Source organism: Miniopterus natalensis, chromosome 1 (assembly GCF_054644295.1).
Source record: "Miniopterus natalensis isolate mMinNat1 chromosome 1, mMinNat1.hap1, whole genome shotgun sequence".
Classification (NCBI taxonomy): Eukaryota; Metazoa; Chordata; class Mammalia; order Chiroptera; family Miniopteridae; genus Miniopterus; species Miniopterus natalensis.
The window spans coordinates 137,083,199-137,108,785 of NC_142081.1; the positions used below are offsets into that span (position 1 = coordinate 137,083,199).

A 25,587-nucleotide genomic window follows, 5' to 3' on the forward strand; every position below is an offset into this window, starting at 1 on the left:
TGATTCCACCTAATGTCTGCAGTGTTTTTTTCAGCTTTGTGTTTTCAATTTTGGGGGGGCTTTTAATACTATTCTCAATGTTTTCAGAAGTTACTTTGAATAGGACTCATGGTTTTCTTAACATAACACTTTGCTAATGTGTATTAGGAAGCTTTCATATCACCTGCGATACCCTTCTAAAATACATATCTCTGGTTAACCCCCTACCCAGGAAATGTTCATCCCACCCCCACGATGAACACTAAGAACCACTGACTTTGATGACAATTTCAGTTCATTGAAAGCGGGCTCCTAGGCCTCCCGGTAAGCATGCACCTTCCTCTGGTCTCTCTGTGCCTCACGAAGCAAATGGTTGGAGACTTACCCCACAAGGAGGCAATGAAATTGATTATCCATCACTCATGAAGATTACTCTCCTCATGCTCACATTCCGGGGAAGTCAGTCTCCACATACTCTGAAACTTAGCTTTCTTCTGCAGATACTACCTCCCTTGCAAACCTTTCAAGGGTGGCTGTTTTTGATCTCAGACCCCAGGAAGGCATCCCTGTCCCTCATTTGTAGACATCCAGACTAGTTTCTCCTTGCCTACCCCAGGCCCTTTGAGCTCATGCCATCGGACCACAGCATATCCCCTGCCCTCCCATATATATAGTCCCTATCTCTCTGCTACTACTACAGTCATTTTTCTTGGTGATTTTAATGGTCAAAGAAATGATCCATCTAAAACCCTGATTCTCCTCACCTCCAGTCATCTTTCACAGCACCTCAACTGCCCACTCCCATGGACATATCCTAGATCTCATTACTAATATCTAAATTTCCTCCAAACCCCAATTTCCAGCATCCCATATCCTGACCTCCACTTCCTGAGCTCTTTGACCTCAATAGGACCTCTAAACTACTAAGCCCACTACCTTTTCTCTACCCATCACTCATTTTATGCCCCTTTCACTTAAAGGAGTCACTCCCTCATATACATCCTTAACTCCCTTGCTCCCTCTGTTCCTTGTACCAACCCTGCTTAAATCCAACTTTCTACGCAGCAGCTGAATGTGGCTGGAGGAAAGAGGCACAGCTAACTGGTTTCACTTTTAACTTCATGACTCATATCCCAAGATAGGCCCTCAGTGCTGCTTGACAATCGTAATACATGTCACTAGTCAGTTCAATGTCTCCCTCTCCTAAGAGACCGTTTCATAAAACCTCGCACACTCTTTCCCCTTTCTCGGGGGTAACTCTGCTTCTTTCACAGAGAAAACAAGAGCTGTCAGAAGGTAACTTCCACATTCACCCACCACAAATCCCCCTACTTGGATGGCTCTTCTTCCAGATACCCAGGTGGCTTGAGTCTCTGCTCAACTGTCACCTTTTCAGAGGGACTTCTTTGGTTACTGTTTAAAAAAGCATTCTTATCCCCCTACGCAGCTTCTTCTGCACAGCATTCATCACACCTGACGTACATCAGTGTATTGTTTTCCAGTCCTCCACACCCTCTGGAGCATGAGCACCGAGAAAGCGGGATGTTATCTGTTTTATGCCTAGAACAATATCTGACAGGCATAAAGTGCTTGTAAATATCTATTAAATGAAAAGCAAAATATTGAAAGACAGAAGACTTTTGTCTTTCTTAAAATACAGAAAACATTATACTTTTCATTATAAAGTTATAGCATTTAGTTGCCCTTAGAGAGCTGTAGTTTTCACTAATGTTCAGTAAGATTCCCTCTTGCTAGAGGCAGCGTGGTACAGGAACAAGCACAGTCCTGGGTAGGGGTGGGGTGGCAGTAGGCGTGAGTGGGAGAACATTTGGCTTTTACTCTTAGCTCTGCCACTAATTACTGATGTCATTTAGGGTGAGTCATTTAACCTCTTCAGTTCCATCAGGGAATGTGAGAGAGCACGTTTATTTTCTTCCAAAGAAAAGAGAGCCACTAAGCACAAAACCTCCCAAAATCACTCACCTCACACGTCAACAGCATTTTTCCTCCAAAGTTCATCGATGGGACTTTCATAGTGTATAAAGTAAAATTCCATCCCACAATCTAATGGATCATTAACTCTTTTTATAGTAAGTAAGCTATTAATAAATGATTTTTTTCACCAGAATAAAATCTCAAAATACAAGATGGTAATCATAAAGTCAATTAAATAGGATAGTCACATACGTAATAAAATTTTTTTTGATATGAATTTGCGGAAAAAAATGCCTAATTGAGAAAGACAAATTAGGATTATACTTAGTCAATAATCATATGCATTTTGAGAATAACATTCCTTTTCAGAATATAAACAAAGTACTTGGTAATGCCCACAAACGAATGAAAACTTACTGATTCGTTATCACTGCAATTCCCCCCAAGTAGTGAATTCAGTGTTCAATATGTAAAAACAAAACACCTAGAAACCCACTAACTTTCCTCCCTCTCACAAAAATACACCAAACCATACTGTCAAGCAAAATATTTTTAATTAGTAGGCTGATCATAAATAAATCCACATAAAAGATTTAACAGAATTACAAAGGGTTTTGTGTTTCTTCTGTGGACTCAATTCATAATACGCATTAGTTAACCTCATTCTCTAACTGCGACAAAAAAGAGTTGTCATCCAACAATGCAGCACAGTTTAAGCAATTCATATTCTGTAGTTACATTTTTACATCTTTACAAATGTAACATTTATGTACATTATGTATATATTTTTTCTATAGTTCATATACTGAAACTCTATTGTTTTTACAGGGAAAATATTGAATTCATTTAATGAATACGAATCATTCCTTGTTAAAAATTCATATAAATAACATGGTACCCACTGCCTTTTGGCATCTCGTCAGAGTTCCAGTCCAGAAATGTCATATTAACTATAAGAAAAAAGCAGTTATCTACTTTTACATTATGACCTATCATTCCACATTAGCTACATGAATGTGCTGGCTTGTAATGAACAGAGCACTGTACTGCTGCACTACTGGAAATGTGTAGAAACCAACTCAGAATATACCTGGTGAAACTGCATCATCGCCGCTAATTCAGGCTGAAGAGTATCTGCCAAGTTCTTTCTTCCTCTTCACCTGCTGACTCAGACAGGGTGCTATGCTATGTGCTGTGTCTTGTAACAATAAATGCCTTCATTTCAAATGTCCAGTGGGCTTCTCCGGCAGATCAGGCTGGACCTAGGCCTTTTTCTTCTGACTCAGTTTTATTCCACTTCACTTACAAATCTGCTGCTGAATGTGAAGCAAGAATTCATAGTAAGAGAACGCGGCTTCTGTACGGTCTTCAATCAAATGTTGAAAAAATTCTGTTTTGGCAGGACTCTCATCTCTGAAAGAAGAAAAGGGTATTGACTTTAGGAAACTGGAACACAGGGGATATTATTCAAATGACAACATTCTACCATTGGAATATATTTTGATAACATTGAAGACAAGCAATATTATATAGACTGCACAAGACAAGACAATTTTATAGTTAAGTTATAGAAGTACTTACTTTACCACGTGAAGAACAGGGCTTAATGGTCTGCTGTCTCTAAGCCAAGTTATAAAGGATCTGGCTCTTTCTGATGAAAGCGTATCTAACTCTGGAAGATGTGTCTGGTAAGAGGAATATAATTAGGAAATTACTTCCTTTCTCATAGACTTTAGTACCATTAGAACTAAACCATGACTCCCACTACCTCCAACCAAATGCCAGCACTCCATTCCCAGCCACAACAGCAGTAACTAAACAAATGAAACTCAAACTGCTGGCAAGTCTGTTTATATTTTTCTAGATAAGTCAACAAAACATGTTTAATGGTAAGTATGATACTGACATTTTATGTGTATGTTAAGACCCCAAAAGTCTCTTCTTTTATATGTATGATGAGTTTTTCTTCCCAAAGCCAAATTAATAGTACACTAAATAATTCAAAGTATATAGTATATAAAAAATTTAAATAGAAAAGTTTGGGTTAGTTATAGTTGTAATTTATGTCTACATTTAAAAAGTGAAAGAACAGAAAACATTTTTATTTTAATATAAATTTTTCCAGGTATTTTTGAAATATATATATATATACTATTATTATCTATACAAACACATTTAAAAAATACAAATAGATCATATTATGCTTCCTTTTCTCTCTTCAGACTGTATTTTTAATAAATGCATAGATAGTACATATTTAATGCCACAAGCATGTGTGTGCAAAGCCATGCTTTTATGAATAAATCTATGGGAAATTTATTCCTTGGAGTAGGAAAATGTACTGTGTCATAAATTATGTGATTTTAATTTTAACAAATATTGTCAAATACCCCTCCAAAAGGTTGTATAAATGCACATTCCAATCTATAGTATTTGACAGGTCTGTGGACCTATGCCTTTTGCATTATTGCTGATTAAATTTAAAAAACTTTTGACAATCTGGTATGTAAAAGAAATGCTATGCTGTTATTTTATCTTATTATGAGCAAGGCTAACATAGCTTCATATGGCTACTACCATATTCCCCCCACAAACTGGCTGTTCAAATCCTTTACCCATTTTTTATTTTCCTTCTGTTTTGAGAAGACAGGTTTCTTCTGAAAGGTTTGTGAGATAACTTTATATACTAGAGAAATTCGCCCTTTTATAGTTATAGGAGTTATAGATAACTTCCCAACTTTGTCTTTTTGCTTTATTTGTTTATTTTACCAGATAGAAATGTTTTCTTTTTATGCTCTCGGGTTTATTAATCTTTTTCATCACTGGCTTACAAAGAAAGGCCTTGCCTGTTATAATAAAATAAAGATTCATTTTCTAATATTCCATTTTTTTCACAGTGATTTGAAATGTAACCTTTACCAAATTCTATTTTTCAGGAATTAGATCCATTTCTGAATTCTGTTCTGTTACAATGATATGTTTATTGTGCTATTATCTTAGTGCTTAAATATCTACGGCTTCAAAATAAAGTTTATTATTCTGTTTAGGATTTATTTTTCATATGCTTTCCCTCTTCACTATATTTCTTTTTAAAAACTTTTCCTTACTATCCTCATTTGTTGAGTCAATCAACCAACAATAGCAGAATGTGATAAATTACACTGACATTATATTATTTTCAGGAGAAATAACTTATTTACAGTATCCAAGAAAAAAGCAGACCTTTCTTTTTTAAAAATCCTCACCCAGGGATATGTTTAGAGAGAGGAAGTGGGGGAGAAAGGAGAAGAGGAAGACAGAGAGAGAGGGGGATAGAGAGGGGGAGAGAGAGAGAGAGAGAGGGAGGGAAAGAGGGAGAGAGAGAGGGAGAGAGAGACAGAAAGAGAAACACTGATCCAAGGAACATTGATTGGCTGTCTCCGGTACACACCCTGACCAGGGATTGAACCTGAAACCAAGGTATGTGCCCCGACTAGAAAGCAAACCCACTAACTTTTGGTGTATGCGATGATACTCCAACCGACTGAGCCACCCAGCCGGGGAGCAAGGTAGACCTTTTCCATTAATTAAATATAAAGAACTGATTTCAGAATCATATCTCTTTGGTACTGGTTAACACACATACAGTAATGGCCAACTGAAAAATTTATGTTTATTATCAGCAAAATAATTAAAATCAGAAGGTAAAGTTGTTGGAAAACAGTGTGTTAGTTCCTTAAGAAATTAAACATAGAGTTTACGTATGGCCCAACAATTCCAAACGAGGGGAACTGAAAACATGCTCACAGAAACACTTGTACACAAAATGTTCATGGTAGTGCTATTCACAATAGCCCCAAGTGGAAACAACCCAGATGTCCATAAATGGATGACTGGATATACAAAATGTGGTATATCCAAACAATGGACTATTATTTAGTCATGAAAAAGAATGAAAAACTGATACATGCTACAACATGGGTGAACCTTGAAAACATTGTGAGAAGTGAAAGAAGCCAAACAGAAAAGGCCACATATTGTATGATTCCATTAATATGAAATGTCTAGAAAAGGCAATTGCATAGATACAGAAAAGAGATCTTTAGTTGCCAGGGAAAGGAAAAGGGGAGGATTGGGATATATGAGTTTCTTTCTAGGACTCTGAAATTAGATACTGGAGATGGTTGTACAACATTATGAATATACTAAAAACTAATGAATTGTATACTTTAAACTGGTTAAAACTGTGACTCTTATTTGAATTTTACCTCAATAAAAAAATCTGAAACAAGCACACAAAAAGTTAAAACTGAATAAAAATCCACTGACCATTTTCTGTGGTATTGACGCAAAATCAGGATACCCAAGCACATCCTCTATGAAGTGGTTGTCACAGCTTTTTCCAACCCAAATGTAAAAAACCTAAAAACAAAAAACAAGATTATTAAAACTCTTTAATCAGAAACAATACAGATTATTTCCTTAAATTTATCAAGCATAAAAAGAGGTAAAATATACTATTTCAAATAAAGTAGGAACATAAAAAAGGAAATGTAATTGGTACATTTAGAATCTATATCCAGGAATCTAGAGTGCTTCATATCTTTGTTCAAATTTCAAGAATTCCCATAAAATATATTTTACCTTCTCCCTTTTCCCCCAATAGGAATACAATGTTTTAACCAGGATAACTGACTCACAATATTTCCTTTCCATTATTTCAATGACTGTCTCTATTATTTTCACTAATGTGCTTTCTCACCCACCTCCTGTGGCTATTGGAATCCTTTTCCTGCCCATAAGGTATCATATATGAAGCCATCCTGACCATTCTACCACCCTTCACTCAACACTGCCCAGTGACTTCTCCTGAACTCCTAATCATTAATGGCATTTCTGACAACGAATATAAGCTAAACTAGATAAACTCGAGGACCCTTTGAATTTTAGGATTCTAGGTGATGAAATCCTTGAAAACAGGAACTTTCCCGTTTATCAAGTATACATAATTTAGGACAGTAAATAATCCATGATAAAATTTATTAATCTATGAAAATAAAATAACATTCAACTAGAAAAGTCTAAAATAAATTGACCTCTTGTGCCAGTTACCAATGTATTGCCTCTCAGCTCCCAATCCACCTTCCACTAACTGATCTGTGTAACAGAGCTAGACCCTGTGTTTCTCCTTTTGTTGGAACAGTGTTACGCTTTGTCAGTAAAGGATGCTTACAGAGCCACAGTCCATAAGGAAAGCACCTTCTCTTGTCAGCTTCTCTGCAGACAATTTCTGAAGAGGTGGCTGGGGTACGACCCTGTCATTAACATGTATTGCACCCTGAAACAAAAACAGATGGAATGTGAACGAGCTTATACTGCTATCATCACAGTTTGGAAGTTAATGGCCACTAGCTCTTTATGAAACACTGAAAAAGGACACCTGAGGATTTTGTAGGATGCAAAAACTTATTGATAATACATTACTACCTTGGCTATAGAATCAAGACACTCAGATATATTCAAATTAAAAAGACAGAAACACGAATATGTAAAACAATCTGTCAATTTCTGTCCCTTTGGGGAGCAGGACATATTAAAAGTATAACTATTGCCCAACTGGTGTGGCTCAGTGACTGAGCGTCGACCTAGGAACCAATAAGTCACAGGTCAATTCCCTGTCAGTGCACATGCCCGGTTGTGGGTTCGATCCCTGGTGGGAAGCATGCAGGAGGCAGCCGATTGATGTTGTTTCTCTCTCATCAATGTTTCTATCTCTCTATCCCTCCTCCTTCCTCTCTGTCTAAAAATCAATAAAAACACATTTAAAAAAATATATAACTATTAAATCTGTTGTGAAGCAAGTTACTTTTTTATATTTCTCCATGAACATAATACAGGGAAGATTCCAAAAAGTAGAGTTTTAATACAAGGAAGAAAACACACACTACATATATGAATATTAAAAACACTGATGGATACCAGATCCAGTTTACAATATAATAAAATTGTACTCTGATCATATCACAAACAGTTAATGTCTATAAAATATAGACAGAAATGTCCACTCTACAACTTGGCTTTGTAATAAATATTATAAGCTATCCCACAAAGCAAATTACTTCCCATATGAAACTATTTTTGAAAACTCCATAACAACAGACAGTATCTGATAGTCCTATTGTCTAATCAAACCCATAGTGTCCTTATTTAATGCATTAATACCCCAAGGGAAAAATGGATTTAAAAATTGTCAATAAATACCTTGCTATCTTAACTATAGAGTCAAGACATTCAAATATATTTAAATTTTAAAACTTCAAATGCACTAAAAGAAATCATACCTCATCTATCAATCTGTCTATCCTGTATAAGTTGGGATGAATCATTCTCATTAGATGAGCAAGTGGCTGACACTTTATCTGACACATGGCATACACACGATCATCCAGGCGTGTGCTTGTACCGGTTCTAAAGGCTTTCTAAATTTAAACAAAAAAAAGAAAAAGAAAATTTTCAAGTAAAACATAAATATAGTATGGACAAATATTAAAATGAATATATACCATCGTCATGGAAAAAGCATGGCCTTTATATCAGACAGACCTGGATTCGATTCTCAGCTCTAACACTTAATGGATAGGTATGTGAGCAAGTTACTTAGCATCTCAAAGCTCTATTGTCATCATAAGAAAAACAAAGAAAATAATACTCACCTCTCTAGGTTGTTGTAAGTTAAGATGATGTTTATGTAACACCTACTATGAAGCCCGAGGCATGGAAAGATGTTTAATGAATATTAACCCTCTCCTTAGTCTCTGTCCAGAAGCACACATTATGAGTATGCTATAAGCACCCCATTATGCAAGCTGCTCCCACATGTTAAAGAGTAAGTGCATAGGGATTCACAACAGTCATCATGTATTTGTATACCTTCATTTTCCAGTGATCTTTTCCTGTTCTTCAAAACTTTTCCAATGCTAAATTGCAAATCCCCTAATTAAATATTTCTTAAAAACCCAGAAAACCTAGATTTCATTTCTTCACTTATGTATCGAGAATTTTATTTTTATTTTATGTATTTTTTAGATGTTTCCTGCATGGTTTGTCTCCTCAGTCATTGTCCACAGGACTCTGAGAAGCTGTAGGAATATGCAGGCGCGGACTCAAGGCCCGGCTTTCTCTCCAACGCTGTGGGAAGGGACAGTACATCACGGGGCAGAACCCTATGCTCCCTTGCGCCACCTGGACAGAGCCCGGGGAGAGTGACCTCCCGGGGTATCCATGTTGGACATATATGGAGAATTTTAAAAGGCTTTATTAAATGTAGCAGTTATAGAGAACTACCTGTTTGAGAAGGGCCAAAACATAGAGAGGAAACAACTTGAGAGAGCTGGGTGCAATCAGCGCCGAGTGCTGTAAATTTGAGACAGTTGAGCCATATGCGGACAATGAATCCACCACAGCATTCACTAAGGCATCTCTTGCATCTGAGAGACTTGTTGAAATGGATCGATCCACAGCTAGAAAGCAACCAAAAGGGAAAGGTATTTAACCATTATATTCCATTGAATGCTGTAAGAGATAAGATTTCCATGCATTACTTAAGAAACCAATAAAAATTCCGTTTCTAGGACAAAAAAAGTACATCTCACCTGTTCCCTCACTTAAAAAAAATTTTTTTAATTAAATTGATTGGGGCTATTTCCTCATTACACAATTTTCCTGAACGAAATCGGACATACAGAACAAATCCAGATTGTTTTGGACCTTTTGTTTTAATCTCTTTACGTTTAAAAATACTTAAACACTACTGGTATTAGAAAACGTATATCATCCACCTACTTTTAAGAAAAAGCTCTGGGGATATTTCCATTACTCAAATAGAAGTCATACATATAAAATATATATTTTTTTCTGGCCAAACAATGTAAATTCCAATGAAAAAGAAAGAACTGAAACAATGTAAATTCTGCAATCTGAGTTATCCCTTGTAATCCTCTAAATCTCTGCCAAAGCATTCCCAGTTCAACAAAAAAAGAGAACAAACTGACACAGGTCCTCATGCAGACATTGAAAAGCCAGATGTTAGCATGAAACGCCAAGTACATATTTTCTTAAAATAGAGATAACCTACACATATGCCCCAGTATTATAAATAAAATTATATTTATGGGCAATAATCAGATTCATTTTATATCTAAATTCATCTAAAAGATAAATTCGTTAAAAACAAAACAGTTATATTAATTCCCTAAAGAAATTTTTAAAACTTACATACAGTAAAATTTACCTTTTCAAGTATAGTTCTATGTGGTTATATGTCAAATCCATAACCATGCAATCACTACCACAATCAAGATACACAACAGTGCCATCACGCCCAGAATATCTCCTCATGCTGCCCCTTTGTAGTAAAATGCTCCCCTTTCCCCAACCCTGATAATCACTGATCCGTTCTTCATCCCTGTGATTTTCCCTCTGCTAGACAGTCATATAAATAGAATCACATGTAGGTGGCATTTTGAGACTAGCTTCTTTCACTTAGCACAATGCGTTTGAGAGTCATCCATTCTGTTCATGCATCAACAGTTCTTTCCTTTTTATTGCTTAGTTGAATTCCATTGTATGAATGTATCACAATTCGTTCATATATTTACCAGCTGAAGGAAATTTGGGTTGTTACCAACTTTTAGTGATTATGAATGCCCCAAAAGATTTTAAATCAAAGAATAAGAAATATAAAAACTATCCAATTCACACTGCTGCACATGAAAATGTAAAACATACACTTTTTAATTAAGGGACTCCTAGGGTAAAAAAATGCCCAAACTTCAGTTTTTAGGATAGAAAATACATTTTACCCATTCCCTCACTTTTTTACTCACCCATGTTTGCCAGAAGGCAGATGGCAGCTTGTACATCTACCCCTGCATATACATCTGCTAGTGAACTCACCACTGGCAAACAAAGTGTATGCACTCTAATTCTCCGCTCACCTAAATGAAGTGATGAACAAATGTCATTGCAAAATACATTAGACCAAGAAAGAAACAAAGAAAACAGGTCAAAAAAATTATTCAACATATTGTTTTGATTGGATTATATCGCCAACAGGACATTGAAATGTAAACACTAAGTTTTATAGTGAACATGTTTTAAAGAAAATTAAACACGCTCTAAATCTGAAGATATACTATGAACACATACTATACTATGAATAGAGTTGAATATTAGGTTTTGGTTTTTATTTTAATATCATTAATTCTAAATTATATCCAACAAAGTAAAATGTTATTAAACTTATTAGATTGTCAATTAACAAATGTAGGCCTTAAGTGCTAGGCAGAATTTTATTTTACGGGCCAAGAAATAATACTAAAAATGGCATGGGTTGTTTACCAGATACATATGATCCTAAGAATGCAAGTCTTCCACAAGTTAAAAAAGTTATCATTTAAAGATTCAAAGAAGAAAGAAGAGAACATATATTTGATTAGCTGATGCAAGTCCCATTACTTTCCACTGTATGTTCACTCTTTCTCCCCATTCTCCCCAGCATGAGAGAGGAGGGGGAATTACTGCTGCAGGTTATATTTCATTCCTCTTAATGTTACCTTTGCTTGATGTATATAACAGGGCTGTTTGAAAGCACACCAAGGAAGTGTCTGTCAAACTTTCTTCAATGGACAGCTGTACTGCAAATCCAGCATCGGGATTGATGTTGGCGAGGGATAACAAATCAGTGGAACGAACAAAGAAGTTTCCATGAAAAGTATGCATTGAAAGACCTAGAGAAGAGAAAACTTGTTATAAAAGATGAAGTAACAGTGGTATCTTTATCTCAGGCTAAAGCTACTTTACAAAGTAAAAAATGTCTCTGATTTTTCATCAAAAGGATAATTGGGGGACAGGATTGGAGTGTTGGTTGAGGTTCTAAAATACCAATTCAAAAGAATCAATGTAGGTTCTAGAAAAGGTTTAATGGAGAAAATCTTAAAAATGAGGGTTACCATAAAACTTGTTTAAGAATTAAAATAAGTGATCAGAATCCATCCTGCAAACATTCACATAAAAGGAAGGTGAAGACTATTTGAATAATGATGAAGGCAAAGATCATTACGTTGACCATTTTCACTTAAGATCTTCCCCATTCCTCTAATTCTCTTTAATTAAGGGCTTTCTCTTAGGTTCTTTTTAATAAAGCAAAACATTATTTTTGCCCACTTATTCCAATTACTATAAAAATTGGGCAATGGTTATTCAACAACTATAGATATAAAACAGGGTACAACTGGATCAAGCATAAAGTCCTTTATGATGAACAACCATTATAGATAGTCACAGTCAATATATGAATGCTTATTAATTTAATTATAAAGCATAGTTTTTTAACTTCATACCTTTAGTACACCTTATTCTCATAACAGCTTCAAATCCAATTTTCCTTGTGAGATAACGTTTTAGTTCTTTTTGTAACTTTTCTGCTTGTGAAGGATTGTGAGTATAATGGAAAGATGGATAATAATAGATGCACCCCGCTGAATACTTGGACATGCAAGCTTTAAAGAGAAATACAGAAAGTATTAACTATAGAAACAGTAACATCCTACTTGTCCAACAGTAGTATAAGTTTTATATCATGAAGAAATCTAAGTCATAATGAGAAAATCAAAGCTGTCAAAATAAGGATAATATATAAATCTGAGAAAACACAAACGTTTGTAAAATGTAACATATAAGGTTTATTGTTGAGCAGAATGGCAAAGAAATTGTATTTTAAAAACAAAATAGTAATAGCGTTTTATGCTGGTATAGTGTTTTAAAATTTACCAGTAATTTTCAGAGATATCATCTATCTAATTCACATGTCTTTCTCTCCAAAATCCTGAGAACTCTTACTGAAGAGTTCAGATTTAACTTATATGCTAAAACTGTTTATGTAAACAGGTAAACACAATGATATCTCCTTACCTAGAGAAGAAAGATCAGAATACTGTGAACTTAAAAGGAACAGATCCACTGCAGTCTGCTGCCCTGAGCAATCTAAAGCGAGTTTCTTATAAAAATCAGTTGCGGGGCCAAGATGTTGTACTACCTAAGTCAAGAGATCATAAAGTAAGTGAGAAATCTTGAATGATGCACATATTCCATCATTCTCTTATAATAAGGAAGAGAATATCCTCCCCCACCCCCCACAAACTAATATTTATAATACGCTTGTGTGCCGGCACTGCTCGAGATGGTTTATATAAATCATTTAACCCTCATAATAACATAGATATCTCACAGGATTATCTACATTTTACAGATGAGGAAACCGAGGCCAAAAAAATAAGTAACTTGACCAATTACATAGCTACTGAATGATAGATGCTGGAATATAAACCCAAGAAGTGTGGGCTTCGGACTGAGTGCCTTCAACCATTACTGTACAGTGGTACAGAGCAACAGGAGAGCATACTAGATTAAGGAAGGCTTTTCCTACTGTTAGGACGACTCTGGAGCTGAGAAAGTGGCACTGGAGAAAGAGTTAAAAGTGCAAGAGTGACGCTCCAAGTTCTTAGTTACCACACTACACTGCCCAACCAAATGTTTCAATCCTCTCAATTATACAGGGTATGGCAAAAGGAGGTGTACAGTTGTGAGTACATGAAACAGTTTATTCTTGTATTATTATTTATTAATTATTGTATTATTTTCTATACAAACTGTAAACCTACTTTTGCCCCATCCTGTAGTGCATGGTTATTACATTGGAATTTACTCAGATGTAAAGGATTATGTAAACCAGAACAGATATTTAAGGTTTTGAATCCCAGGCAGATAGAGAATGTTTCTGAAAGTTAAGTGAGAAAAACAAAACAGAACTGTATCAAATAATTCAGTAAATATAGAACACCTTCCTATGTTCAAAACACCTCAATATTCTACAGTAGTCTGCAATGGATCAATGAACTCAGTGCTAGCTGTACTCATGGATGGGCCTAAAACATATCCTTGTCTCAATTTATTTTAAAGTTAGCTTCTTTCTCAAAAGCAATTAAAAATACAATTTTTGTAAAAAGTAAAATATGGTGCTATTTTCTCTAGCAAATTGGTGAAGAATAAAGAAGCAACAATACTTAATAGTGGCTAGAAGATGAGTCATTAAGAGTACAGGTCAATAAAAGCCCAAAAAGTAAAATACATTAGTAACTTCTGTTTCATCCAATAATTTTACTTCTAGAAATTTATCCTAAGGAAAAACTGAATATATCACTAAATAGTTCATGCTCATAATTAGTTGGTAATGGCATTTTCTCATACATAAGTTGAAGCCAGGCAAAACTTATGTACAGAACAAAAATGACTGTTCCAGTTAACTTATTGTTTAAAATAAGGGATTAAAATACCCTGATGAAATCTTCATGTAATGTTTAGCCTGATATTGTTTTTATTTTTTTAACAGTTAAAATACAGGAGACAACTTTTCAATAGCTAGGAGGAAATTAATTAAATCAACTACTTTCACATTTACTAAAAAATATTTCTTAAATTAAGAGAATTTTTAGGGGCCTCAGAAAATGCTTCCATTATACTCTAATGAAAAGGTCAGTTAAAAAATACAGTATATATATGTATAATGCTCAACTATGCTTATTTGTATGTGCTTGTATATCTTGATAGTGAGATTATTGATTTATTTTTGTTTCCACTTTTCAAATTTTATACAATGATTTCTATTACCTTCATAATTAAAAAGTTTATTAGTATGAGCATGTTAAATGATATCTCAGATTTAGTAAGTAAATTTTACTGGTGTAACTGAAAACAGCACTGGAGCCAGAATATCAAGTCACATTTTACCATTAAATAGTTATTTAACCTTTGGCAAAATAGTTTAATCTGTTTCCTCCTCTGTAAAATGAAAGGGTTAGAGTTAATTATTCCTAAATTTCAATGACCTGCAAACAAAGTAATAAAAAGAATAGACTCCAACACAAAAACAAAATTATTCAAGTTAATCTCTCTTACCAGTTTTCGTGTTGTTGTTTTTTTACTATTAATGAAGTGGAAAAGTAGAATGAACAATTACAGTATAGAGGCAGAAAACATCTTCCTGAATATGACAGAAAAGCAAAGTGTAAAATACCTTTGTGCTCGATCTCTGATTAGGATCCTCTCTGGACTGCAGAAGTCCTGCACCCAAGGAAGGTAACTGTGTCTGAAATACAGACACACGGCCACCTGTTGGAGACATTAATTTAAAGGCAGCCTGAAGCGCAGGACCAAGGGCACTGTGTGTTTCTCTTGTATTGGTGAACATATTTGGTAATGCATTCAATAAGTCTTTTATAAGCTGGGAAAACAAAGATTAAAAGTTGAATTACTGAGAAGGCAAGGCAATATTCTTCTTTAAAACATCCCAGAGTGCAGTGCCATTACATTTTGGGGGACTGTAAACTGAAGTCAATGGACAGGCTACCACATTGTCTATTGAAATGTTAATACACCAAGTAAACATTAAACATTTCAGTGAACATTTGAAATAACAGAAATATTTTAACATTTTAAGTAAAAAAATCAATCTCACCTCTTTACTTTCGTGTAGGTTCACAAGTAAGCTATCCGGAGTAGGTAGAAAAACATCTACAGGGAAAACATTTTAATCAACAGATACATCAAGCCAAAAAAATATAGTAATATAAAAAAATCTGTTTTCATCAGGCCATCCATGTAATAATGGTGCTATAATACTGCTTTATTAAATATATATTCCCTGTATGTATGATACACATGCAAAAGTACACATACATAGGTGTAAAAAACTTAGAATCAAGAGTTTTCCAGGAAACAATTATTTTTAAACAAATATCTAAGTGCCCCAAATTATCCTTATAGTATTATGATGTATTGTCAAATGAAGTAGCATGAACTCCAAACTCAGTAGTTAAAAAAGATTTTTATTTTATTCAGTGCTTACCATCTATATCAGATACAATCAACATCTGAGGCTGCGATAATCCTTCTTGTAAATTGTAGAAATGAATAGTGCTATCAAAGGTGACAAATCCTATTCTTGTTCGTGAATCTCCAGGAAGCCTAAAGATAAAAGTGACAATTTTAAATTTAAAGTTCTCAGTAACATATTTTATTTAAGTAAATAATGAAATAGTAAACTAAGTCTAAGAATAATTACATATGCTTTTTCATAGAGGACAGAAAAGTTATCCCTACCTAAACCAACAGACATCAGAGAAGATCAAGAATGAAACATTCCATCTTTAGGTAAAACCACTGACATGTTTATAGATTTTGTAAGTCAGAAAGCTGAACTATATTCAAATAATAAACCAAAACTAAAAATGACATTTAAAAAACCAGACTTGAACAGAATGACAAATAAGTACTTTCCTAAAAAAGACTGAATGTAATGCAGATAAGATTTTAATATATAAAATTTTAAACGAGAACCACATTTAAGACAAAGACACTTTATTATGTGTCTTTTAAACAATTCTGCCAGAACTCAGTATATTCAAAAGTCCATGCCACAGCATAAAATAAATTAACATTTTATTGCCCATAAAGCTTTTCTCATGAATAAGATAAATGCTGCATCTTAAAGAAGTGTATTTCTAAGAACCACCAACTATGTTAACTGCTGTTACATAATTTACTGTTTCGATAAAGCTTTTAAAATATTTTTGAAATTTATATAATGTCAGAATAGTGCACATCAAAGCAAGAAAAATTATTACCACTATGCATATCAATCAGGCCACTCAGATATAGTCTACAAGGTAGGTCTAAAAGCACTTCACAGTTCAGAATGCAAGAAGTTATGTGGGTGTTTAGAATACCTATATGGTCAAGATTTATGATGCTTCTACACACTAATGTTCACCTCTTTGAGATTTGTAAGGTCACTCAATGAGAATGGAGACTACTTACCTGCTCTACCCCAAACTAAAAACACACAGAGTTTAACTGGAATTGCTCTAGCATCAAACTCCTCTTCTTCAAAGTTATTTTCATAGCCCTTTCCAAAAACATGTAACTATATTGTTGCTATCCTATTACTTTTACTTTTAAACTTTCTTAATGCTTCTATTTTTCGCTGCAAATTATATATGTACACAAAACTATTTTCCATTCCCAATTTTATCCTTCTGGTTTTGCATAGTCTATTTAACTTGCAAATAGTCACTCATCTTTGTTGGACTTGTTCCTATTTCTAGGGCTATATCCTCATACTTTTCCAGTAAGCTAACTCCTCAGTCTTAAAACAATTTCTCTGCAGAGGGTCTTCCACTGCCACCCACAGCTAAAGCTGCATCTGAAGTAAGCACTTGTGACCAAAAATAGGGCAAATGTTTCAATCAAGGAAAAAATATGAAAACTCTAAGTTACTAACACAAACTAAAAGCAAATCATTTAGTATCTCTGGATTTTTTTAATCTCTGGATTTTTTTTTTAAATCTTGAAGGTCTCAGTGTTATCAGTATTATTCACAGGCCAAGATCAGTGATATGCAGACTCTGATGACTAAAGCTATTACTGAACAGAGCAAGGACTCAATGGAAGATGGGGGAGAACCCTCTGGAATCACCAAGAATACTTCTGACAAAGTATTCACACAAACCACCCTACATCTTTGCATATGTGAAAAACCACTGCAGTCATGGAGCATTCTTACTAACAATCTTAAGTCTTATCTCTTGTGGGTGTTGTAGTAAAAAAAGAAATGTACAAACAACTTTGTTTTCCTGAGATTTGGAAGGTCATTATTAAAGCTAGTTGAGGGTCTCCTTCATGACTAATCTAGGTAGATACATAGAAAGGAATTAGAGCCAGGTATAAGTGACTCATCCAATACTGTTTCCACTTTCACAATACAGCTCATTACTAATGTGCCAAAATGAAGAGCTCAATTTCAGGCTTCCTGGAAATACTCAGCAGAAAATAAATTCCTTCTTTCCCTTTATCTGGCTCATTCTCTTATCAGCACATTTAAAACTACCTTATGGAAAACCCCTTGCTCAGGCATATAAATTACAGCTAGATTTCTCTCATCCAAATTCTTGATACCCTGGCCACATTAAGTTCTCTGGGCCCCAGTATTGAGACCTGCTAAGTCAGAGGGATAGTTAGAGGAGATCTAAATTTCTTACTAAATATTAAAACTTTTATGATTTTGGATTCCAATACCAAGTCATAAATCATGATAATCTAAGTAGCAGGGTCCATATTCTATGGTGGACAGGAAGTATTCTTAGTAATCGATAAATGAAATCAAACTTAATAGAAATCAATACTGTGAACTGCTAATAAACACTTCGCATTTATGTATATATACACACACACACATTATGAGTGAAAACAGTTCTTACTTGTCTAGATTTTCTAACAGTGACTGGCACAAAACTGTCAAATACCCAGCTTCCACTGCGTTATGAGACACATCTAAAACAAACAAGTAAACTGCAGGCTGAGGAGGACGAAGCTGAAAGAAATAAAAATAATGTATGTAGTAGGTACAATTAATTCTCTTGTTTCTTAAATAAGTTTTTATTGATTTTTAGAGAGAAAGAGAAGGGACAAGGATAGAGAGAAACATCAATGAGAGAGAAACATCTTCAATCTGCTGCCTCCTGCACGTCCCCTACTGGGAATCAAGCCTGCAACCCGGGAATGTGTCCTGATTGGGAATTGAACACCAGACCTCTTGGTTCATGTGTCAGTGCTCAACCACTGGGCCACACTGGCCAGGTCAATTTATTCTTTTTATATCATATAGTACTGGATATGTACTGAGTAAATTATACCAAAAAAATCCCCCAAAAACCCACAAATAAGATGTTTTGTAAGATCTTACGTGCTAATGAAAATGACATTCCTTTAACTATTTTTTCTTATAAAGTTGGTTGTGGATTAAGCATGATAAGGCAGCCATTGGTAATGGTTAAATAGTTAACATATTTAACAGTAGTGGTTAAATAGATGGGCTAAACATTTTCCTGCTAGTGTCTTGGCTGAGACATCTTTCAAAGAAAAGTTAAACTTATTATTTAATATCAACCTCTATATCTCTTCCCTGCCCCTAAAAACATTTTTAAAATTTATTTTCTTTAACTGGATAACCATTAGTACTAGCTACTGGGTCACCTGGTGGTGGCTGAATCCCAGAAGTTAAATGCTAAGTGTCGAGTCCTTGTGATGGTATTCCAGCAGGATTAGTCCCTGTCTGCTGGAGACATACACTGAAGTATTAATGGGTAAATGTATGATGCTGGGATTAGCATTTAATAAACTCCAGGGTGGGTGAGGGGAGAAGGGACTGGAATAGACTGGGGATAGATGAAGTATGAAATATATATAGCACAAGTTTGATAATTATTGTAGCTCACTGATAGTTAAATGTTGGCTCATTATACTATTTTCTCTTCTTTGAAGTATGCTTGAAAACCACTGCTACAGAAAGTTAAAATAAAAGGATATATAAAGTCTTTTTTCAATTAAATGTCAACCAGGGATCATATGGGTCATATGGCAAAAACTAAAGATCACTTTTTGCTGCACCACTTCAATTAGATTAAGATTCCAAAAGAGCCAGAACAGAGTAAATTGAGAAGACAGTAAGAAGTTGAGAGTAATGGTGACTGACAGAAAGTTTACTGTAATTAATATGAAAACAGACAAGAAAATAGTAGTTCAGTGGGCAGATGCTATACTGGAAACAAAGAACCACAAAAATCAGAAAATAAAGAAATGGGTTAAGCATTAGGAATTTAACACACCACTTTAAATTTTTGCAGACAACAAAGACTAGAAATAAGGATACAGAGGAAACGTAAGTTATTATAAATATATTTAAAATGAGTCAATATGATAAAGAAGAACAGAACTTAGGCCAAGAATTTGTTTTTGTAAGTGGAAATTTAGAATGAGAGCTCAGTCAGTATAATTAAAGAACAGAACAGATAGAATTTTATGATAAACTGCAAAGAGAAAAATTAGACTGATGTCAATATCCATTTATCTTCATATCTGTACTGGGTGAACCAGTAAGATTATATTTTTAAGAGCTTGGAATCTGTGGTTTCTGTCAAAAACATGAGTTTTTCTGTTGGAGGGTCTTAAGTAGTAAATGATAAAAGAATATTTATATTCATTCCATGCAAATAATATAATCAGAATGGCAACAAACTATAGATGCTAGTGCTCATTGTGAAACACTACTAACATTTCTTAGTGATATATTTGCATTCTTCTAGGAGATCAAGTAACCTTTACAAAGAGTTTTCTATTTTTTAAGTATAAACTTTCTGCATTATTTTTAAAAATTAATTTTAAAAATTTCAAAATTTGGACAAGAATTCACTTAACAGCAAATTACAAATGACCAATACAACTGTATCTCATGACTAACTTCAACACTGAATAGTTACCATGTAATCAGAAGAAGCAATGAACTCCACGGTTGAATTCTGAACTTCTGGCCGTTTATGAGGCTCTCCGTAAGATCGGGTAAGAGGGTTATACATAAATTCTTCAGGAACTAGGTAAGAATATGGAATCCAGTACAAATTAGTAACACAATTTGTAACTAAACACACCTATAACACTCCTAGAAATAAACACCTCTATCATCAATATTTATATAAGGTTTATAATAGTTCTGTGAACATCTAATGATAAAAACTAATTCCTTAAGCCCTCTAAAAAATGTATCAGAAGGATTAAAAAAATTTTTTTTCCCGAAATCAGGTTAGGAAACCAGAACACAAGTAACCTTGCTTTTTAGGTTTGTGTTCTATTTATTACATCTCATGACATGAAAAGAAAAAATCAGACAAACACAAATTTGAAAGCAATCACACTAAGATGTCTTAAAAAATGACTATAGGGGAAAACAGACACACTGCACGCATATGATCATATATACTGGCAAAGGTCTATACTGAGCTGAATGAACCAAATGTATCAACAGAAGACAATCTTAACTTGTCAGGGTCAAGCATAATTAGTCTGCACGACCTCACCTACGTGACTCACCTTCACTGCTTGTTTTATAATACTTTTTAGTTTGACCTCACTGTTACTTCTCCTCATTATCAATTATCTCCTTAGCTAGCCAAAATGAACTGTCCCTAGCCTATAGTCTATCCATTAAAAGTGGTATGAAAGTTTTGAAAGCAGTGACGAAAGAGATCAGATGACAGAAATGTCAAAATGTTTAAAATATTAAACACACTTATTTTAAGAATCCGAAACTCACCATCATTGACTCTATAGCACAAATTGCATTTCCATCTACGCTGATCAATGAAGGACACAAAAGGGTTGATATATGTTCGACAAGATCGGCACCTCACAATGGTATTTGATGTTATCACGGGTAATTGCTAGGAAGTAAAATAACGATGTTGTAGCAGAAAAAGCACCCCAGGAAATACACATGCTGCAGTGCTCACAGTCAAACAAAACCATAATTGTTTTTTGAAATTGAAGCATTTTAATAAAATCCAGTCATGTGCTGAGTAACACAACCAGCTATCAAGTTTTTCTCTCCCTGTCTTGTCATAAACTTTATATAAAATAATACCAAAATAAAGTCAAGCCAAATGCAGTAAGTTTTTGGCTGACAAGAAAAGCCTGGTTGACCAAGAAAGTAATATAAGTCAGAGATTATCAGGTAGACTAAAGAAATAACAGAGAAAGAAACACATTCCATATAAGAACGCCTTTGTCTCTGACCTGGTGCTATCAAGCACAGCTCATTAGATAGTCACAGCAATCCTGATGGCCACCAAGGCCACCAGAAAACACACACAATGTGCTTTTAAAACAATATGTCTCTTTATGCTTAGTTTGAGAAAAGAACTTTATATTCAATTTAAGAATTTAGAAAATTTGAAAAAAGATTTTAAAAAATTACATATTATTCTACCTCTGTCACCCTTTTAGTATATTCCTATGTTTTTATCATACATAAACATTTGTATCTTAGTATTTTTTCACACATACAATTTTTATTATATAAATACATATCGTTGTGAAAAAATTAGGAAACAGTTAACTAAAATAAGAAAATTAAAAATTACTCATAATTCCATATCCCAGAGGAAGCCACTGTTGCCAATTTAGTGTATATACTTCCAGAAGGTATCACATAGAGAATCTGTACTTAGATAAAAATTCTTACCTGTGTTTATGGGAAATTAACTATATTGGTTCAGATATAAAGGTTGTAAGAGTATTAAAGGTTATCAAATAGTATTTACTGAATGAATTCAAGTACACATCCTAATTATTTTATTTGCTATGCACTCTGCTTCTTTCTGTTCACGTTAGTAGGAAAGTAAGATCCACGAGGAAGCTTACTGACCTTTGTATCCTCAGCACCTAACATGATAGGGAGGCAAATCGTTATTTTGTGGATGAATAAGAGCAAAAGAAACTCAGTAGCAATAAGAGGGATAGAAAGGCACAGGAGTAAAAAAGTGTGAGGGAGAAATTCAACTTGTAAAGTATAAGTAAAATGTATCTGGATAAAGTTTATTTTTAAAGTTTAGAAATTTTAGTTTAAATACAACATATTTGCATGAAATACCACAAGTTTGCGGAAAAATCCAGCAAGCTACGTATTAAACCAAATAGACTGTGGAAACTTAAGCAATGTTTTAATTCAATAGACTTGAAGTGTCTGGACTTTATTATTATGAAGGTTATTTGTTTAATAGGGTTAGGAACAATCATACAGTTTCCTCCCTAACTGCACATTGTCGGTGTTTCCTTTATGTTTAATAAGGGACTCATAAAGTTTAGGACTCATCAAGTTTATCTTCTATGGCCTCTCCAATTTCCAAAACTAATCTTTCAAAATCCAGTTCAGACCTCATCACTCATAGAAAACTTCTGCTACTGTACCCAGAGGAAATTACTTCCCATACTGTACTCACCACCTAAATACCTTACATGTATTAATTCTCCTGCATGTAATTATTTGTTCTTACATCTTTGTTCCCCATTAGAGAAGAATTTCTTAGGGGCAAGGCCAATGACTTAATCATCTCTATGCTTACCAGGGCTTAGTTTAGGGCCTGTCACAAAGCAGGTGCTTGGAAAATATTTGCTGAATTGGATTTGACATAAATAATTATTTGTAGCTTCAAATAAAAGATGAAAAAATTCTAAGAAAATATACAATCTAAATAACTGGCACATAAAAACACGTCAGTATCCACAAATATTTTAAATGTTACTTTACCGTTAGGTCTCTGAAGGGATGTAACAACAATCCTAAAGGAAGCTTAGCTTTATTCAGTAAAACCTGTGTCTGTGGAATATTTGTCAAAGTACACCGAAAGGAACTGCAAAAAATATAAACAACATGGACTGCATTAGCTATCAGAAAAAACACACTGTGAAGTAGATAGCTGTAGATAATTAAGAGCATTTAAGGGCATAAATGAAATAATTTGGGTATGTTCTGTAACAGTAGGTAGGAAGGTCCTGATTACTTTAAACATGCACATATGTAACATATGTCAGGAGGCCTAAATTAGACTCAACATTTTCATAGGAGAAAAACAATTACTCTATTATGAGTAGTATGTAGGGCATGGATAGGAAGGAATAGAAAACGTGAATGAAAAGGCATACCTCTGCACCTTTAATAAGGTGGTTCCTTTTTTACTTCCCATTTTTCATCTGTTGAACTCCTACCCTGAAACTCATCAGTTATCACTTCTGAAACCACCCTCACCCCTGATTACAAGTCAGAAGGAATGACTTTTCCCTCTGTGCTCTGAGATCTATTTCTGCTTCTATGGTATCAATTAGTCTGACGTGCTTTAGTTGGTTGTGTACCTTGTCTGTCTTTTCCATTTGAGATCAGAGATCACTCTGCCCTGTGTCTTCATAGCACTATTTCTCTCATACAGTAAGTGCTTATAACTTGTTAAGTTATAAGTTAGGATTAGTAGATACAGAATCAATAAAGAGCAACCAAAGAGGTAAAAAGCAGACGTAGGAGAAACCAGGAAAGGAATTTAATTAGAGTGGCTGATAATATGCAGAGATAGCCAGATACATCCTGACCCAGGCTGGTCGAGTTCCTGCTCTGGGACCTCAGGAAGCTTGGCACACTCTCTTCCCAGAGAGCCACATGGTTTGCTCTCTCACTTCATTCAGATCTCTACTCAAATGTTAACTCCTTGGGAACACCTGCCCTGGCTTCTCAATTAAAAACAGTCACTCTCCGCTTTTACTACTCCCTACTTCATAGTTATACTCTGACATTTCATTATACACTTATTAGTTTGATTGTTCAAAGTATGTCTTCCTTAATAAGATATAGGTTGCATGAGACTGGGCAATCTATTCTGTTTATTGCTTCATTCCCAGCACCAGAAGCAGTGCCTGGCACTTAACTTAGAAGGCATTCAGCAATATTTATTGAATAATTTATCTTAATATGTAGGTAAAATTATTATTCCTGTTTTACAGTTGACAATATAAGAATTTGAGAGGTTATGCAACTGGCAAAAAGTGTCACCGTAACTTATCAATGGAACCACAGTAAGAACCTAGATAAGTCTAATTCCAAAGCCTGTACTCCTAATTACTCTGCTTTGCTATTTTGATAAGAGATACTTTCACAGAAAACACAGAACTAAGTAGAAACATATACAGCATTCCCCACCTATGGACTCTTCATACTCATACATATACTGTATTTACCTACTTAGGGAATGACTAACCATTCATAATACAAGGCCATAATCCATATACTTACTGACCCGATAGAAGCTTACCCTCAGAAGGAAGGGCAGCTATTTTCAACCTAAAATCAATGATTATACATTTTTTTATAAAAATGATCTTGGCACTGACGGAGGATGGGTGATAGAGCAGGGCAGAAGAGGGTGAGCCTTCGGAGCAGCTCCATTTTCTGTTTTCTGTGTTAAAAACTATGTAAGATTTTGGTTGAAAAAGAAGATTATAGTATTTTTAAAAGCTAGAAATCTATTGCCTTCAAAAGGGAAAATACTGGCTCTAAAGAAAAATACTAACTCTCTTAATGCAAGGGAGAAGTTAATGTTGTTCTATGAATCAGAGTTTACTTTATGAGGAAGAGAGATTCCTGGAGTAGGAGGATCTCTTCTGGGGGCAGAGGAATATCCTACTAGGACACAAAAGTACTGAAAGCAGGCAAGAATAGAGAAGTTTTTGTCTTGGAGACACTGTGAAGTAGCTAACAGAGCTCATCCACCCAGAGGACATACCAGGGCTTGGCCACCAGCAGGCTGCCAGCTGAACTTCCCCAGAGGTGAGGAAATGCTCAATGAAAGGAAATCCAAATCTAAATTCAGGCTGGATGAATAAGCCTGGGGGTATCAGTCTTCACATTCTATACTGAGTGGGAAAGAAAATTCAGGGATAAACCATTCATCTAAAACTGTTCTTGTGATTACATAACTTTGTTTCCTTTTCAAGCAAGGATTAAAGGGCATAAAATTGTAAAGATTCTACCTTATTTAAAAGACATCAGAAGTTATTACTAGTGAAAAGCGAGGAAAAAAATTTAAGAAAAGAAAATACAGTTACATTTGGGTTCCTGAAACCCTTTACTCAAAAAGAAAAAAATTCGTTAGCATTAGGTGATGGGAATGGGACTTGAACTGAACAACGCAAATGGAATTTTAC

The 25,587-nt window shown here is 34.7% G+C and overlaps 1 protein-coding gene and 1 non-coding gene across 6 annotated transcripts in view; both read right to left on the reverse strand.

Annotated features, from left to right (window-relative positions):
* Nucleotides 1-2,449: 2,449 nt before the first annotated feature.
* Nucleotides 2,450-25,587, reverse strand: part of SEC24B (SEC24 homolog B, COPII component) — a 79,196-nt gene continuing 56,058 nt past the window's right edge. For 4 of the 5 annotated variants that reach the window (XM_087826137.1, XM_087826132.1, XM_087826128.1 and 1 more), the window contains 17 exons: nucleotides 23,147-23,249; nucleotides 21,155-21,281; nucleotides 20,325-20,434; nucleotides 18,267-18,379; nucleotides 15,857-15,975; nucleotides 15,467-15,522; nucleotides 15,026-15,232; nucleotides 12,865-12,988; nucleotides 12,294-12,452; nucleotides 11,508-11,681; nucleotides 10,779-10,889; nucleotides 9,238-9,413; nucleotides 8,235-8,372; nucleotides 7,127-7,231; nucleotides 6,223-6,315; nucleotides 3,496-3,599; nucleotides 2,450-3,327 (listed from right to left, as the gene is read on the reverse strand). In XM_087826137.1, coding sequence (XP_087682263.1) covers nucleotides 3,213-3,327; nucleotides 3,496-3,599; nucleotides 6,223-6,315; nucleotides 7,127-7,231; nucleotides 8,235-8,372; nucleotides 9,238-9,413; nucleotides 10,779-10,889; nucleotides 11,508-11,681; nucleotides 12,294-12,452; nucleotides 12,865-12,988; nucleotides 15,026-15,232; nucleotides 15,467-15,522; nucleotides 15,857-15,975; nucleotides 18,267-18,379; nucleotides 20,325-20,434; nucleotides 21,155-21,281; nucleotides 23,147-23,249 — 2,134 coding nt within the window. In that variant the 3' untranslated portion in view covers nucleotides 2,450-3,212. Of the gene's footprint in view, nucleotides 3,328-3,495; nucleotides 3,600-6,222; nucleotides 6,316-7,124; nucleotides 7,232-8,234; nucleotides 8,373-9,237; nucleotides 9,414-10,778; nucleotides 10,890-11,507; nucleotides 11,682-12,293; nucleotides 12,453-12,864; nucleotides 12,989-15,025; nucleotides 15,233-15,466; nucleotides 15,523-15,856; nucleotides 15,976-18,266; nucleotides 18,380-20,324; nucleotides 20,435-21,154; nucleotides 21,282-23,146; nucleotides 23,250-25,587 lie in introns of those variants that run through there. The other variant, XR_015715870.1, reaches the window with a different exon arrangement.
* Nucleotides 8,978-9,181, reverse strand: LOC148094420 (small nucleolar RNA SNORA73 family). The gene has a single exon (XR_015716448.1). It is a non-coding gene; the product is annotated as a small nucleolar RNA SNORA73 family (small nucleolar RNA).